Source organism: Protopterus annectens, chromosome 5.part1 (assembly GCF_019279795.1).
Source record: "Protopterus annectens isolate FY-2018-M chromosome 5.part1, PAN1.0, whole genome shotgun sequence".
Taxonomy (NCBI): Eukaryota; Metazoa; Chordata; order Ceratodontiformes; family Protopteridae; genus Protopterus; species Protopterus annectens.
Window position 1 is genome coordinate 365,504,003 of NC_056736.1, and position 14,338 is coordinate 365,518,340.

The window sequence follows — 14,338 nt, forward strand, 5'->3', positions numbered from 1 at the left end:
CTAATGGTTTTGCATCCAGGAAGAAAGAGGTCATTGTCTCCCTCTACTTTTCCCTCATTGGGCCAATCATTGAGTACAATGCCCCATTTGGCATGTACCACACTAAACACCTGCAACAACTGGAGAGGCTGCAAAAGTACCTCACAAAGAGGATCCTAGGCCTTAAACATCTGTCCTATATGGGCAGACTCAAAAACCTCCAACTATTCTCTGTCTCATATCGCCTACTTAGAGGCGATCTCTGCTTGACTTACAAAGCCATGTCTGACCCAGCTCTGTTAGAAATGCTACATCTAAAGAAATCCCAATCCCTCTGCACCACAAGCTTCAGTGACCTCAGCCTCATTACCACAATCAACAGAACATGCTGGAGAGACCAGTTCATAACCCAGAGACTGCCCATGCTATGGAACAGACTTCTCATACATGTCAAGCAGAGCACCTCACTGGCCCTCTTCAACAGAAATCTTGATGAGTGGATAGGAAATAGAAAATTCATCCCGGGGATCACTCCAGTGGCTTTACTCGACAGAGGCACTGTGAACTAAGTTCGGGTGGCACGATGCCAGGTAATCCTATGGACTAGGCTTGTAAAGGCTCCAGGGCCATTAGCCTAGTACACATCGATGAACCTATGAACACAAACTCGAATCATGCTATAATAAAATAAGCAAATTTGCTACCAACTCAAAAAACTCCTCCCACCATTGTCACTCTCTCTATACTCTACAGTGGCTCAAACTTCCCAATTACCTGACCTTGCTTACACTCACTAGATGTAGCATTTCTAACAGAGCTGGGTCAGACATGGCTTTGTAAATCAAGCAGAGATCACCTCTAAGTAGGCGATATGAGACAGAGAATAGTTGGAGTTTTTTAAGTCTGCCCATATAGGACAAATGTTTAAGGCCTAGGATCCTCTTTGTGAGGTACTTTTGTGGCCTCTCCAGTTGTTGCAGGTGTTTAGTGTGCCCACAAGCTCATCCATAAACCCACTAGCTGCCCCTCTCTCTCTACTACACTAAGCCCCTAAACCCTAATTGCTCACTAAGATCAGAAAACCTAAACCTCCTACAAATCTACAAACCCTCTCGACCCCCTGGCCACCTCCTACTCTTCTGTTCCATTGCCAAACTTTGGAACTCTCTCCCTCCCACTCTTTGCAATACCCCTGATCACACCAACTTTAAATCTGTCTTATTCTCCTACCTTACTATTAAATGGATATGCCCATCCCACTCCCCAACTTAGATTTCCCCCTCTAGCCTCTAAACACTCCACCCTCCGCTCAAACACCCCTTTATATCCCAACGGGACAGTCCTCTAATGCACACATGCCTCTCTCCTGCTCATTCTGGTGTCCTCACCTAAAAAAAAAAAGGCAATTTAATTTCCACACTTATTCTTATTTGTCCTTAGCAAAATATGTATAATGCATTAATTTTATTTTATTGCACTGTATTCTGTTTTAACACACCAAAGTTTGTACTGCATGCTGTACCTTTCACTGACTAAATTAACTGAATATATATATATATATATATATATATATATATATATATATATCTACTTCACAAAAATGAAACCCCATAACACCGAAATCCACAACACCGAGTCCCCATGCATGAAACCCCATAACACCGAAAACACGCAACCACGTTAAATCACATACATAACACACACATACACAACTGCCCCAAACTACCTAACACAACATCCTACGCTGAACGCCCCATGCCCCCCCTTTAATATTCTAACTCCAGGATCGCACAAACAGACACACAGGACAAACTCACACCCGCACATTACAGTCCCTCACACACACACACCACAGTCACAACACACACTTACACACACCACTAACTCTCAAACATACACTTACACAAACATACTTACCTGCACCGCAACACCAGAAGTGCGAAATTCAAAATCCTGTAATACTAAGATTTTGAATTTCGCGCTTCTGATCTTTTGGTATAATGGGGTTTCGTTCATGTCGTCTCGGTGATGTGAGTTTCGGTGTTCTGGGGTTTTGTTTTTCTGAAGTAGACCCATATATATATATATATAGTCTCTCTGTAACTGTTCATTGGAGGTTTTCTCCTCGGGCCTCCACTGAAAAACGGACTCTTTGTGGCCCAGTGGACATCCCAGGTCATCAAACTGAAATAAATAAATAATAATTAATAAATAATCTAGTCTTTGATCATCACATGTCTACAGTGGTAAGGAAAGCATTCTATGTTGCGCAACTTATAAACAAAGGTATAGGTTCATAGGTAGGTACTAGGCTATTGGCCCTAGGGCCTATACAAGCCTAGCCAAAAAGGTACCCTTGCTTTCGCCACCCAAGAAAATTATTTTCCTGTGCCCCTGTCAAGCAGAACCACAGAAGTGATCCCCGGGGTGAATTTCCTATTACCCATCCAATCATCAAGATTTTTCTTGAAGAGTGCTAACGAGGAGCTCTGTTTGACATAGATAGGTAGTCTGTTCCAGAGTATGGGAAGTCTCTGGGACAGAAATGTATGGTATCCTAGTGCAAGGAAGTCATTGTACCACTGCATTCTGTATTCATCAGACCTATCATTGAGTACAATGCCCCCTTTGGTATGTACCTAACCAGGGATATCCAACAACTGGAACGTCCACAGAGGTGCTTCACTAAAAGAATACAGGGCATAAGTAATATGTCGTATGCAGACTATCTCAAGGCCCTATCCCTGTATTCTGTCTCCTACAGGCTTTTGAGGGGAGATCTATGTCTGGCATACAGGGCATTGTCAGACCCCACTCTGATGGACCTCCTGCATATCCACAGAACAAACAGTACCAGAATTACCCATTCTAAAGACTTAAATCTTGCCTGTGATATAAATAGGACCTGCTGGAGAGATAGGTATGTATCCTAGATACTACCCCATCTATGGAACAGGCTCCCCATCCATGTGAAGTAGAGTTCCTGCCTAATCCAATTCAAGTGCAACTTGGACAATTGGATGGGAAACCGGAAATTCATTCCTGTTTGGCACCTATGTCTCTAATGGACAGAGGTAACCTGTAAATGGTTCATCTCCCAGGCCCATGCTTACACTTATAAAGGGTATTAGAACTCATCAGAGATATGGGATGCATGGCTAGGCTTAAAAATGCCCTTGTGGTCATTAGCCTAGTAAACACCTATGAACAATAACCTAAGTACTCATGAAGTGTTAAGGGACCTGGGATCACAAGTTGACTGCGACCTTAACTTTGACCATGTGTCTACTATAGTAAGGAAATCTTTCTAAGTAGCACACTTGATTTGTAAAAGCATCACCTCATGAGCAAAAGAAGTTATAATCCCCCTATACTTGGCACTTATTCAGGCCCATAATTGAGTATAATACCCCATTTGGTATGTACTGTATTAAGCACCTACAGCAATTAGAGAGACCTCAGAGTTTTCTAACAAAGAAGATCAAAGGGCTCCAGCATGTGCCTTACAATCTGGCTAAATCTGAATGGAAAACATTGAATGAACTGAGGGGTTTGTTAGACAGATGTGTGTTTAAACAGGCTCATAAAGGGGGCAATTGGGTTATTATGTCCAAGGATCAATATAACCAGATGGTTTACAAATTATTGTTAGATAAGGATAATTATGTTAAATTGACCTGGAATCCTATTGTTGAATTTAATAGTGAGCTTCTTGAATTATTAGAAAGGGGTGAGAGATTGAGTTTTTTTGTTGAAGGAAGATATTAAAAAAATTTATATCTCTAAACCCCTTTGTAGATCAGAGTGTAGTGTGTGTGGGCTATGTCTTTAAGGACGCATGAGAGACTGTGCGTGCACATTTAAATTCAAGACACGTGCAATCACTAGTGTCATTTTGAAGAAGCAGCCAGTATGTAAGCATGTATGATCACAGCAGTTTATTTGTATATAAGTTACTTAGTCATAGTCAAATAAGCTTTACAGTACTGTGTCTGTATAGACTAAAGCTGTTTAAAGAGAACCCATGAAGGCTTGTTTATTCATGTACCAACATGAAATCGACACCCGTGATCCTATTTTTTATGTTATCCCAAAATTGCATAAGGACCTCCTGGATCCACCTTGGAGGCCGATTGTTTCTGGAGTTGAATCTTTTGTGCAGAATGTTGGGATATTTTTAGATTTTTTTGTTTAAGGAGTTTTTAGTAAGAATATCGGCCTGTATTGCAAATACTCAATGTTTATGTGAGGCTGTAAGCATGATTAAATGGCAAAATTATTTTTATTGGGTTTCAGTAGATGTGAGCTCATTATATACAAATATTCAGCTTAGGTGGGGTCTGGATGCTATTTGGGACATGATGGGCAAAGGCCCCCCGCACTGCTTTTGTTATCAGGCTGCTTGAATTTTGTTTAACACACAATTATTGTAACTTTAACAATGAAGTTTTCCTTCAGAAGAAAGGGACTGCTATTGGTGTCCGTTACACCCAGACATGCTATCATTTATATGGGCTTTTTTGAGAAGAGGTTTATTTATGGTACTGAATTTTATAAAAATCATGTGATATTGTACAAATGCTATATTGAGGATTTGTTTTTTATTTGTAGGGGACATCCACCCATCAGATTTTGGTCAGTTCTTGATTGAGCTGAACAAGAATGACCACAGCTTAAAGTTCTCTATGGTGGAGGGTAGTTCTTCAATTCAGTTTTTATATGTGGAATTTTATGTAGATGGTCTATTTAACATTCAGTATGGACCACTTAGGAAACCTACTGCAGTTAATAATTTTTTGCATGCTGATAGTATGTATCCCCCCCCCCATTTAATGAAATCACTTCCTTATGGTGAATTTAAATGTATCGCCTGTGATACTTCAGAGGAAAAGCATAACATTAAATTTCTGTTGGAGGTGAAAAGATTATCAGAAAGGGGTTATAAAGAAGTTCTAAACAATGACTTGAGGTGTATTGTTGAGAACAGAACTAGGTTTTGTGAGAGTTGCCAGGGACAAAGTAAGATAAGTTGCAAATGATATGGTTCCAGTCAATGACAGGAAGGATTTATATTTTGTGTCCAGATACTCCATGTTTTCTGAAGTAACGAGAAAGTTGATTTTGGAGTTCTGGCACATTGTTCATATGGATGAGGTGGTGAGGTGTTTATTCCCCAAATCAGTAAAATTTTCATATAGCAGATATTTGAATTTGAAAGAACTTTTAAATATGGCATTGTTTAATGTACCGCAAGAAACAATAGGTTAATTCTTTTGTGGGCATTGTAAAGTGTGTAGTAGGATAAGAAACACTTCTGGTACAAGTATTAATGGGCAGAAGTTTACTTCTAAAAGATGATTTACATGTAAATTGTGTGGGGTGATTTACATAGTGGGATGTGGATGTAATGATACCAAATGGTACATAGGTTAAACTAAAAGGGCTGTAAAAGTTAGAATCATGGAGCATTTGGGGGATATTCGCAACAGAAATATTAGGAGTCCTGTAGGTGAACATTTTAATGGTATACGTGTTAGAAACGATGGATCATTTTTCTTTAGTATATTAGCACAACCAGTCTCACTTAGAGGAGGGGATATAGTTCATAGTTCATAGTTCATAGTTTAGTACTAAGCTAACTGCCCTTCCGAGCCATTTTAAGCCTAGCTAATTATCCCTTGTGAGACTCAAACCCTGCCCCTTGTGTTTCTAAGGCAAACACCTTAGCCATTAAGCCACCCTCCCAACCCTTAAATGTATCGCCTATATATGAGTATATGAGTAAAAAGTTGAATGAGTTTGAGAGTAACTTGATTTTGAATTTTAGCACACTTCATCCTAGGGGTCTGAATTTGGAGGTCAATATTAATTAAGTCAAATTAAATAAATTATACACATTATTATTATTTATAAGTTATTATTAATGTATGTTGTATGTATTTATGGTTTTAAAAAAATCATTTATATTTGAATTTTATTAGTGATTTTTGTATAATGGTTATGTATTTTGCACTACGCACTTTAAGAGGGTGAATTGGGGTTAATTGATTGTATTTGTGTAGGGGTTCACCTGGTACAAATTATGAGCTGTGAATAGTATTGTATCCTTGAAGGCAAAAGGCTGAGGTACCAGATGCATTGGTGGCTATATTAAAGCTCTTCCAAACCATATATATATATATATATATGTGGGTCTACTTCATTTGATCGACAGACCATTTGATCGAAAATCATTTGGTCGAAATTACATTTGATCGAAAACCAGTATTCAAGGCATAAAACTGGAATTTGTATAGTTGGGGGGTGTGGGGGGCAAAGCCCCCCACCTATTTTCATTTAAAATGTGTACTTTTTGTTTTATTTTCTTCTTTTAAATGAAAATAGGTGGGGGGCTGTGCTCCCCACACACCCCCTAACTATATATATATCAACTCCAGGGATGCACTACATTGGGGGGGGGGGACAAATCCCTGTTAATTGCCTTGAATACTGGTTTTCATTAAATGTAATTTCGACCAAATGAGTTTCAATCAAATGGTCTGTCGATCAAATGAAGTTGATCCATATATATATATATATATATATATATATATATATATATATATATATATATACACACACACACACACACACACATTTCAGACTTCATATTCTTCAGAAAATGCATGGTAACACAAGACCTGTTATTCTATCAACTTTCTAAGTTTTTAACAGCAAAACTTAAATTTGTCCCTATTTTTGGGGGTTTATCCCTCCATTATTTTTGGCTTTGTCCAGATTTTTTGTTCGACAAGTGAGGTGGGTGTTTAAAACGCTGGTTCTATACTTAGAGTACAGTGTAGTCACAAGCATTTCTGCTGGATTTTTATGTGGTTTATGCACACTGTTGCGTAGATACTATTGTAAGCTTATCTTACAGCGTTCTTGCCTAAGCATTTTTGCTAATCCTACAACTGATGCTCCCTTACTACCCTGCGTGTGTAATCATCTTTGCTCACTGATGGAAAAGAAATATAGCTTAACTGAACCACTTGTCGGAGTGCCTATTAAGCTCCTGGGGTACTCTGCCTTGAAGTACGCTATCCTGCGAGAGCGTTTTATTTAATTTCAGTTAGCGTTCATATTTTTTGTTCCCTGCTGGAAAAGAAATAAAGTTTAACTGAACCACTTATCGGCGTGCCTATTTAGCTCCTGTGGTACTCTGCCTTGAAGTACGCTTTCCTGTGAGAGCGTTTTATTTAAATTCAGTTAGCGTTCATCTTAATCCAAGGCTTATTTGGCCTCTGACTCTATTTTATCTCAGAGTGACCGATTTAATCGCCTTATTTGTGGATAATGTGTCTGCTTTCTACCACCGATGCCTGATTGATTTGGTATGTTCACGTGTTGATCTGCCGGCTATCTGTTTTGTTGGGTTAGGGATGCTTAGTTGCTTTTAGTGATCAACAGTATAAAACCCTGTTTAGAGTCCTGATCACACAGTTGTTGCTGCATGATCTTTTAATGCCACATTAGCCATACTTTGTATCCGCAACTGCCCTGTTAATAAGGACTGCTTACTCCTTGTGCGGACATCCAGAAAGGCATTACCCCCCCGATTCAAAGTTTGCTGAGTTGCTTTCTGATGCTTTTTCTTCCCTTATTAAGATCTACACGTTAACTGCTGTTAATAGAACACTCTTTTGGCTAACCTCTGTGGGAGTTGCACTCATTTTTTTCCTAGTGGTCGTTACCTGCACATCACTCAGGGAACTAGACCAGAAATGATTGAATAAGTTATTTTGCCTCAAGTAGTAGTTTACTTAATAATAAGCTACTGTGATTAATTGATTGTTATACAGTTTGCATTTTGTAATTCCAATTTGTTTTTTGCCAACACAAGTCAGGCATTTTTATTTTACTTTTGCTTACCTTTACTTATTGTAATTTTAAATAGTATCTCTCCAATTCCCTCGTGCTTGCTTAATATATGAATGCTTAGACTTTGTCTTAGTAGCCATCTAGAAGTACTAATTTAAGATTGTGTTCTTTGTAACCTTACATATTGTATAACACTGTCTGCACTGTGTCTTTGCCCAGATTGCCTTAATAGTACTACTAGTATTTTTTGTAGCCTTCATACCTAAAGTAAACCTTATCTTTCTACTCCTCCTAGCTCTTTTCCTCCTATCCTGCATGAAAGGACCTGCCTGGTCATTAAGGACCCTTTAATTTCTACCTTCAGCCATCCCAATGACTGGCCAACAAATTCTGCTGTTGTGGTGTATAATTCCCTGTTTTAAACAGATCAAGAAAGTATGTTCCACCCTGGTCCTAAACATTAAAGTTGATCTGTTATATTCATACTGCACCTGTTATTAATCTTAGGCTGATCTTTTCTAAGTACAATGTACCTAGCTTAGAATGAATTTTAGCCACTGAGTCAGGAAGCCAGCAGCCAGACTCCTCTCTGTCCTAGCTCCATCTGCTTTTCCCCCTCCCTGAGTCCTCTTTCTGAGCCACCTCTAACTGCTATCTCTACTACAGACACTGTATTCTACTCCCTGCCCACTAGGTGGCACTCTAATCCAGCCTTGTGCAAAAGGTCTTCCTCTACTTTAGCTAGTTTTATTTTCTAGATTTCAGTCTCATTTTCTACTTTCCTTATCAGTTTTTCACCCCTTGACTAGTTGCTAATCTTCCTGTATTATCTCACTGCCCCTAGCATCTCTTTTCTCTCCTCCTAGCTGTTTTTCTATTTCTTTTATTGTTCCCACTCCACTATCCTATTTTAACTTTTAACTGCTTCACCACATTCTACTTACCTGTGACCACTTTCTCTGCCTCAGGAATCTCCTCCTCTCTGATTGTCTCTGGAAAATCTTTCATATAGCTAGCTGCTCTCGTAACAATAATACTTTCTCCACTGCACTATTTATTGACCTTTCAAAAGCCTTGGATATGGTGAACCATAACATGCTTATTGACATATTAAAAGCCCAATCACTTGACACACAAGCACTACAATGGTTTAAATCCTATCTTGAAAATAGACAGCAAGCAGTACTTTGGGATAATAATCTTTCTTCTTCCCTCCCTGTAAACATTGGAGTACCACAAGGCTCTATATTAGGACCTCTTCTCTTTCCATTGTTTATTAATGATCTACATACCAAAATTCCTCAAGCCACCTGCATACAATATGCAGATGACTCAACTTTAATTTGTTCAGCCAAGTCCGTAACCTCTCTCCAGTCCCTCACTCAAACAGTATTTAACAGTGTTGAAAATTGGTTCATGCAACACTGCCTCCTTCTGAACCCCAAAAAACAAAATGATTGCTCTTTGCTCCTACTCATAAGTCACCTCAACTACACTTCACCGTAACCTCTAACAATGGAACTAACATATCCCCTGACACTACAACCCATCTACTGGGAGTAACAATTGATAACAACCTTAGCTATGATGACCATATTAATTCTGCAGTAATGTCTGTCAACAAAAAACTAGGCACCCTCTACAAAACCAAACCCTTCAGCCAGAATCACTATGCCCAGACCCACCTGATCTCTACCCTGTTCTATACTTCTGCGATATATACCAATCTATCTAGAAACAACCTCATCAAACTTTCCACCAGTTACAATAACATAGCCAGATTTGCCACTGGCACCCCCTTTAGAACTCACCACTGTCACAACCTCAAACAACTGGGATGGTTAGAACTGCAGAACCTACTACTTTGTCAACAACTTGTTATCACCCAAAAGATCCTTTATCACCCTAATAATACCCCAATCCTTACTAATCTGATCATCCCCTACAAAAATCTTGCAACACTATGCTCAGCTAACAAGATTCTAGTTTCCACTATTAAATCTAACAACAAACCTGGGGACTCACTTTTCACCAACACAGTAGGAAAAAGCTGGAAACCTCTTCCTAGTGAACTTTCCTCTCTTGCTTCCGCTCATCTTTTTTTTTCTTAAAACTCACTGGCTTTGTCCCTGCTCTAACACCGACTGATATCTCATTCCCCTTCTTGCTCTCTCTACACTTCTCTACTCCACTGTTCTATGTCACATACCTGTAATATTGATGACCTTCATACTACTAAAAAAAAAAATTGATAATTTTTTACAATTCAAAAATTTTTTTTCTTTTGATTGCTCTCTCTCAAATGATTTCTCTCTGTATTTGATCTTAGCTTTAACCTACTAAAGGACTCTGTACAAGTTATCTGAACCTCAATGCAACAATGTGCTGTAATTCATTTGACTATTTATTTATTTGTTTTTATTTTACATTTGTTGATCGGGTTGGTCTAACTGGATATATGTCCATTTTCAGTAGAGGCCCGGGGAGATAAGCTCCAAGAGAATTAAGTAAGGACTATTACTATATATTGTAATTTTTGTCACTGCTAATGCTTGGAGCTTTTCTCCCCGGGCCTCTACTGAAAATGGACATATATCCAGTTAGACTAGCCAGGTTAACAAATGAAAAATGAAATAAATAAATAAAATAAAATCAATTTTGTGCCAAAAGGTTAAGAGCTATGGGTGTGGGGGGTACAGAGGAGCTTGCCTCCTTGCAAAAACACTTGCCATTTATTTAGTCTGCTTTGAGGTAATCCCTGGAGCATGTACAGAACATGTCAATATCAGAGAATTCTATGTTGAGACATTGATCTGCTGGGTGTCAGGGCACATACCATTCGCTCCAGTACCCTACACCCATATACATATGTTAGAGAATGTGACAACCTGGTGCTAATGTGAGGGAATGCTAAGGCTGCCAGTGAGCTCAGTGGTGTCTGCCTGGTCATCACCCTGACATCACCTACTGTCCTGTGCCTGCAAGGTTACTGATAAGTTGATGAGATATCCCCATAGCAGGAATTTATTAGTGCTATTGCACTGTCCCCATTTTGAAATCACCCTAACTGCTTCAAATTCTGTGTCTTCCACCATTAAATAACTATGCCTCTAGTCTGTATTCTGAAACCCTTTAGTAGTTAGCTTTATAAATACTCTCTGTCAGGTGTACACAGCTGACTTATGCATTATTATTGTAGGCTACCATGATAACCTGAGATGATGTCATTGCTTAGCAGCAGGCCTGCATGTAGAAAATGTCAGAGTTTAGAATAGCTTTTATTAAGACTGCAATACTAGTGCTAAAACAGGAAGCACAGATGTGGTTTTGGAATTTGTATGACTGTCCCTTGTGTGCAGTCTCTATCGTGTCCATCCTCTGTGTCAGGGATGACATATGATTGAACACAAGCTGATGAAACACTAGTGTTTGTATCACTAAACAATGAAACTTACACACTTACCTATGTACCTACTGGTCACCAACGAACTTATGTTTTTGTAGGGTACAAGCACTCACTGTACTCCCCATATGTAGGACCTCACCCTATTAAACCCCCCTGCTAGTTATACATAACATATATGCTTTAATGCAGTACTGTGGGGGTCCCACACCCTGCTGTACCACAACCCCCCACAAACTAATACAGGCATTTTGTGATCATAGTAAAATAAAAATGAAGTTGGCTTGTCAGCTTTTTTGGAAAAAAAAATTATAAATTACATTTGCTGCTGTAAACATTGCATCTTATATACACTTTACATACATACACACCCCTGAAATGTATCATCAGTGGGAAGTAGATTGTGAAGATAGAAAGCCATTTGGAGAGCAAAGAACAGGTCTGTCTGTTTTAGTGTTCATTGAAAACTATAGGAATACTATAAAAGCCCTTAAAGTAATTATTTTCTAAACAGCTGATGACAATTCTTACATTGCATAATGAAATGTCATAGCTTTGATAGCTGTGCTGTGCTACTGCATGATTTGTGAAGGAGTGAAAACGTTAGGGTGACATTCTCTAATTCTGCATTCAGATGTTGATCATTTTTGTAAACTAGTTCAGGGTATTTACTTAAGATTTGCATTTATTACACTTATGAAATATATTATACTGAACTAATAGGAATCAGTTTTACATTTTTAAGTTTAAAAGTATTCTTAATGGTAAAAATTACTTATCTTGACACTTGATATGGCAGTACTACTGACTGATGATAAGGAATCCTGGAACCTATTAAAGGGATTAAACAGTGCCTTGACTGGCACACTCCATGTGAACTGTAAGTGGGAGATATTTTTTCAAGTCAAAAGCACAGACACTCCACCTGACTTGTCAGTTCTTTAAACCTTCACATACCCTCATTAATTCTCCCATTTTGACGTGGAGCCATTATACCATAATACCATTTCCCTTCAGTCAACTTTCCCAACATTATTGTTCTTAAGCTCCGCCCTCCATTTTGTTTATATCCTTGGTTCTGTAAACACAGACGGCATTTTGAAAGAAATTGGTTTTCTGCATTCACAGACTACAATACTCATTTAAACTGAAATCAAACATTTATAATAAAACAGGTTACTCCAATTTTCATTCCAGTGTTCCCCTGTTTTGTTTTTGGCTCTCTCAGGAAATTGAACATAAGATGTAGACCAGAAATGGCGATGTCAAGTATGAACACAGGCACACCAGATGAGTTTTGGATAATTTCACCAAAGGGCATGCAGAGCAATCCTTCTAGCAGTTCATAAAGCCTTACTTTTGGGACAGCAGTCTTGAACTTAATGGTGGCATTTAAGGACAGAAAAAAGGACTGAAGGCTAGGCCAGAATACTTACCTTGTTATCAATATATGACATCTGCCTCCAGAGGCACAGAAGTTCCCATTTTCCACTTTTCCACTGAGTTGCATGTTCCTTCTTGGTCTAATGTTTTTTTTAAAGGAATTCACACCTTTAAGGCAACTGATACTGACAAGGAACCTTGAAATTTTACTGAAGAACAGCTCAGTACAGCTTTCATATGGAAATCAAAAAGCTCATTACATGGCACCACCAAAAATGAAAACAGTGAGAATCAGAAGAGCAGAAGCAAACACATTCTTTGCTAGTAACAACGAAAGGAAAAGATACCTCACAGTCAGGAGAGTAGACAGTTAAGTTAAACAGTGATAAATAGGCAAGATGTAATGGAAAATCATTAAGTGGACAGAAGGTCACAGAGCATCTTTCAAAAAATAGATGGAGTTTGAACATAAGCTGCTAGCACTATTCTGGAAGAAACAAATTGACACATGGTACTAACAAATATGATGGGACAGGACCATCACTACCATGGGTTGTCACACATTTAGCCACATACATATTCTGAGCATGTTTGCAGATGGATAAATATTTCCAAAAGGTCCTAGTAATGATAATGAATGGATGCTAATGAAAGTATGGTGTAATTTTACTTTATTCTGGCACAATGCATGCAGTCAAGTCAAATTAGAAAAATAAAATGTTTTTATTTTTTGAATCAGGTTTGAACTATTTTTGTGATGATGGTCTTTTGGCATTTTTCAGACCGAGAAGACTGGCGTCCTGAGGATCCCCAGTTCATTGCTGAAGTACTTTTTGCGGTAACCAGTATGTTAAGCTTCACTCGTTTGGCATACATCTTGCCTGCCCATGAGACCCTTGGGACCATGCAAATCTCCATTGGAAAAATGATTGATGACATGATCAGGTAAGATGAGGTTCAAGACATTCATTAATGTATGCATTCTCCATTTAACAGCTAGCCAGGCCCAGCAAAACTAGATGTCACCTCTTTTCCAAGTCTGACCCAGAAGTATAAAATCATGCATAATGAAAATGAACTGTGTGGGCTTCAAACCCGGGACTGCAACTCACTGGCATAATTAGTGTACTATACTCCCTGAATAAATACATCTTCCAAAGGTATCATTTTGTTTCTAACCAGAACAAATATTGTCCTCTGTATTTTAATTAACTTTCAAGAATGAATGTGGACTGGACTGACTGATGTTCCATGCTTTATATTTTGTCAAAGCCCATTTCTATAATTTTTTCATGTAAATCACATCACCAAGTCACATTCATATTATGTTTTAGTAAAATATAGGTGAAAAATAGGCACTCAAGCATAAATACAATAGTTCAGTAGCAGCAATGCCTTCAATTTCTCTCCAATGGAGTGCTCCTAATATTCTCCACTCACTGCTTCCTATTCATTCACAAAAAATTAAAAATAAGTTGAATTTACTTTTCATCCATGTATTTAGTTCAATTTAGACTTTCACATCCCAAAACCTCAGATTACATTTGTCATGGTAGTGTTACTTAGTAACTCTGAATATTAATTTATTTAAAACTCAGTCAACCAGCTCTGTCTCATCATCACTCCATGTCTTCTTGGAATCTTTATCCATTTATCATACTTATAATTATTCCATTATCTAGGCATACGAACCCAAACCTGAATGACCTCTAT

At 38.4% G+C, this 14,338-nt stretch overlaps 1 protein-coding gene across 1 annotated transcript in view; it reads left to right on the forward strand.

The window, feature by feature from the left end:
* LOC122803163 (short transient receptor potential channel 2-like) overlaps window positions 1-14,338 on the forward strand; it is a 1,104,815-nt gene that overhangs the window by 927,290 nt on the left and 163,187 nt on the right. The window contains exon 16 of the mRNA XM_044072780.1: window positions 13,408-13,570. Coding sequence (XP_043928715.1) covers window positions 13,408-13,570 — 163 coding nt within the window. The remainder of the gene's footprint in view (window positions 1-13,407; window positions 13,571-14,338) is intronic.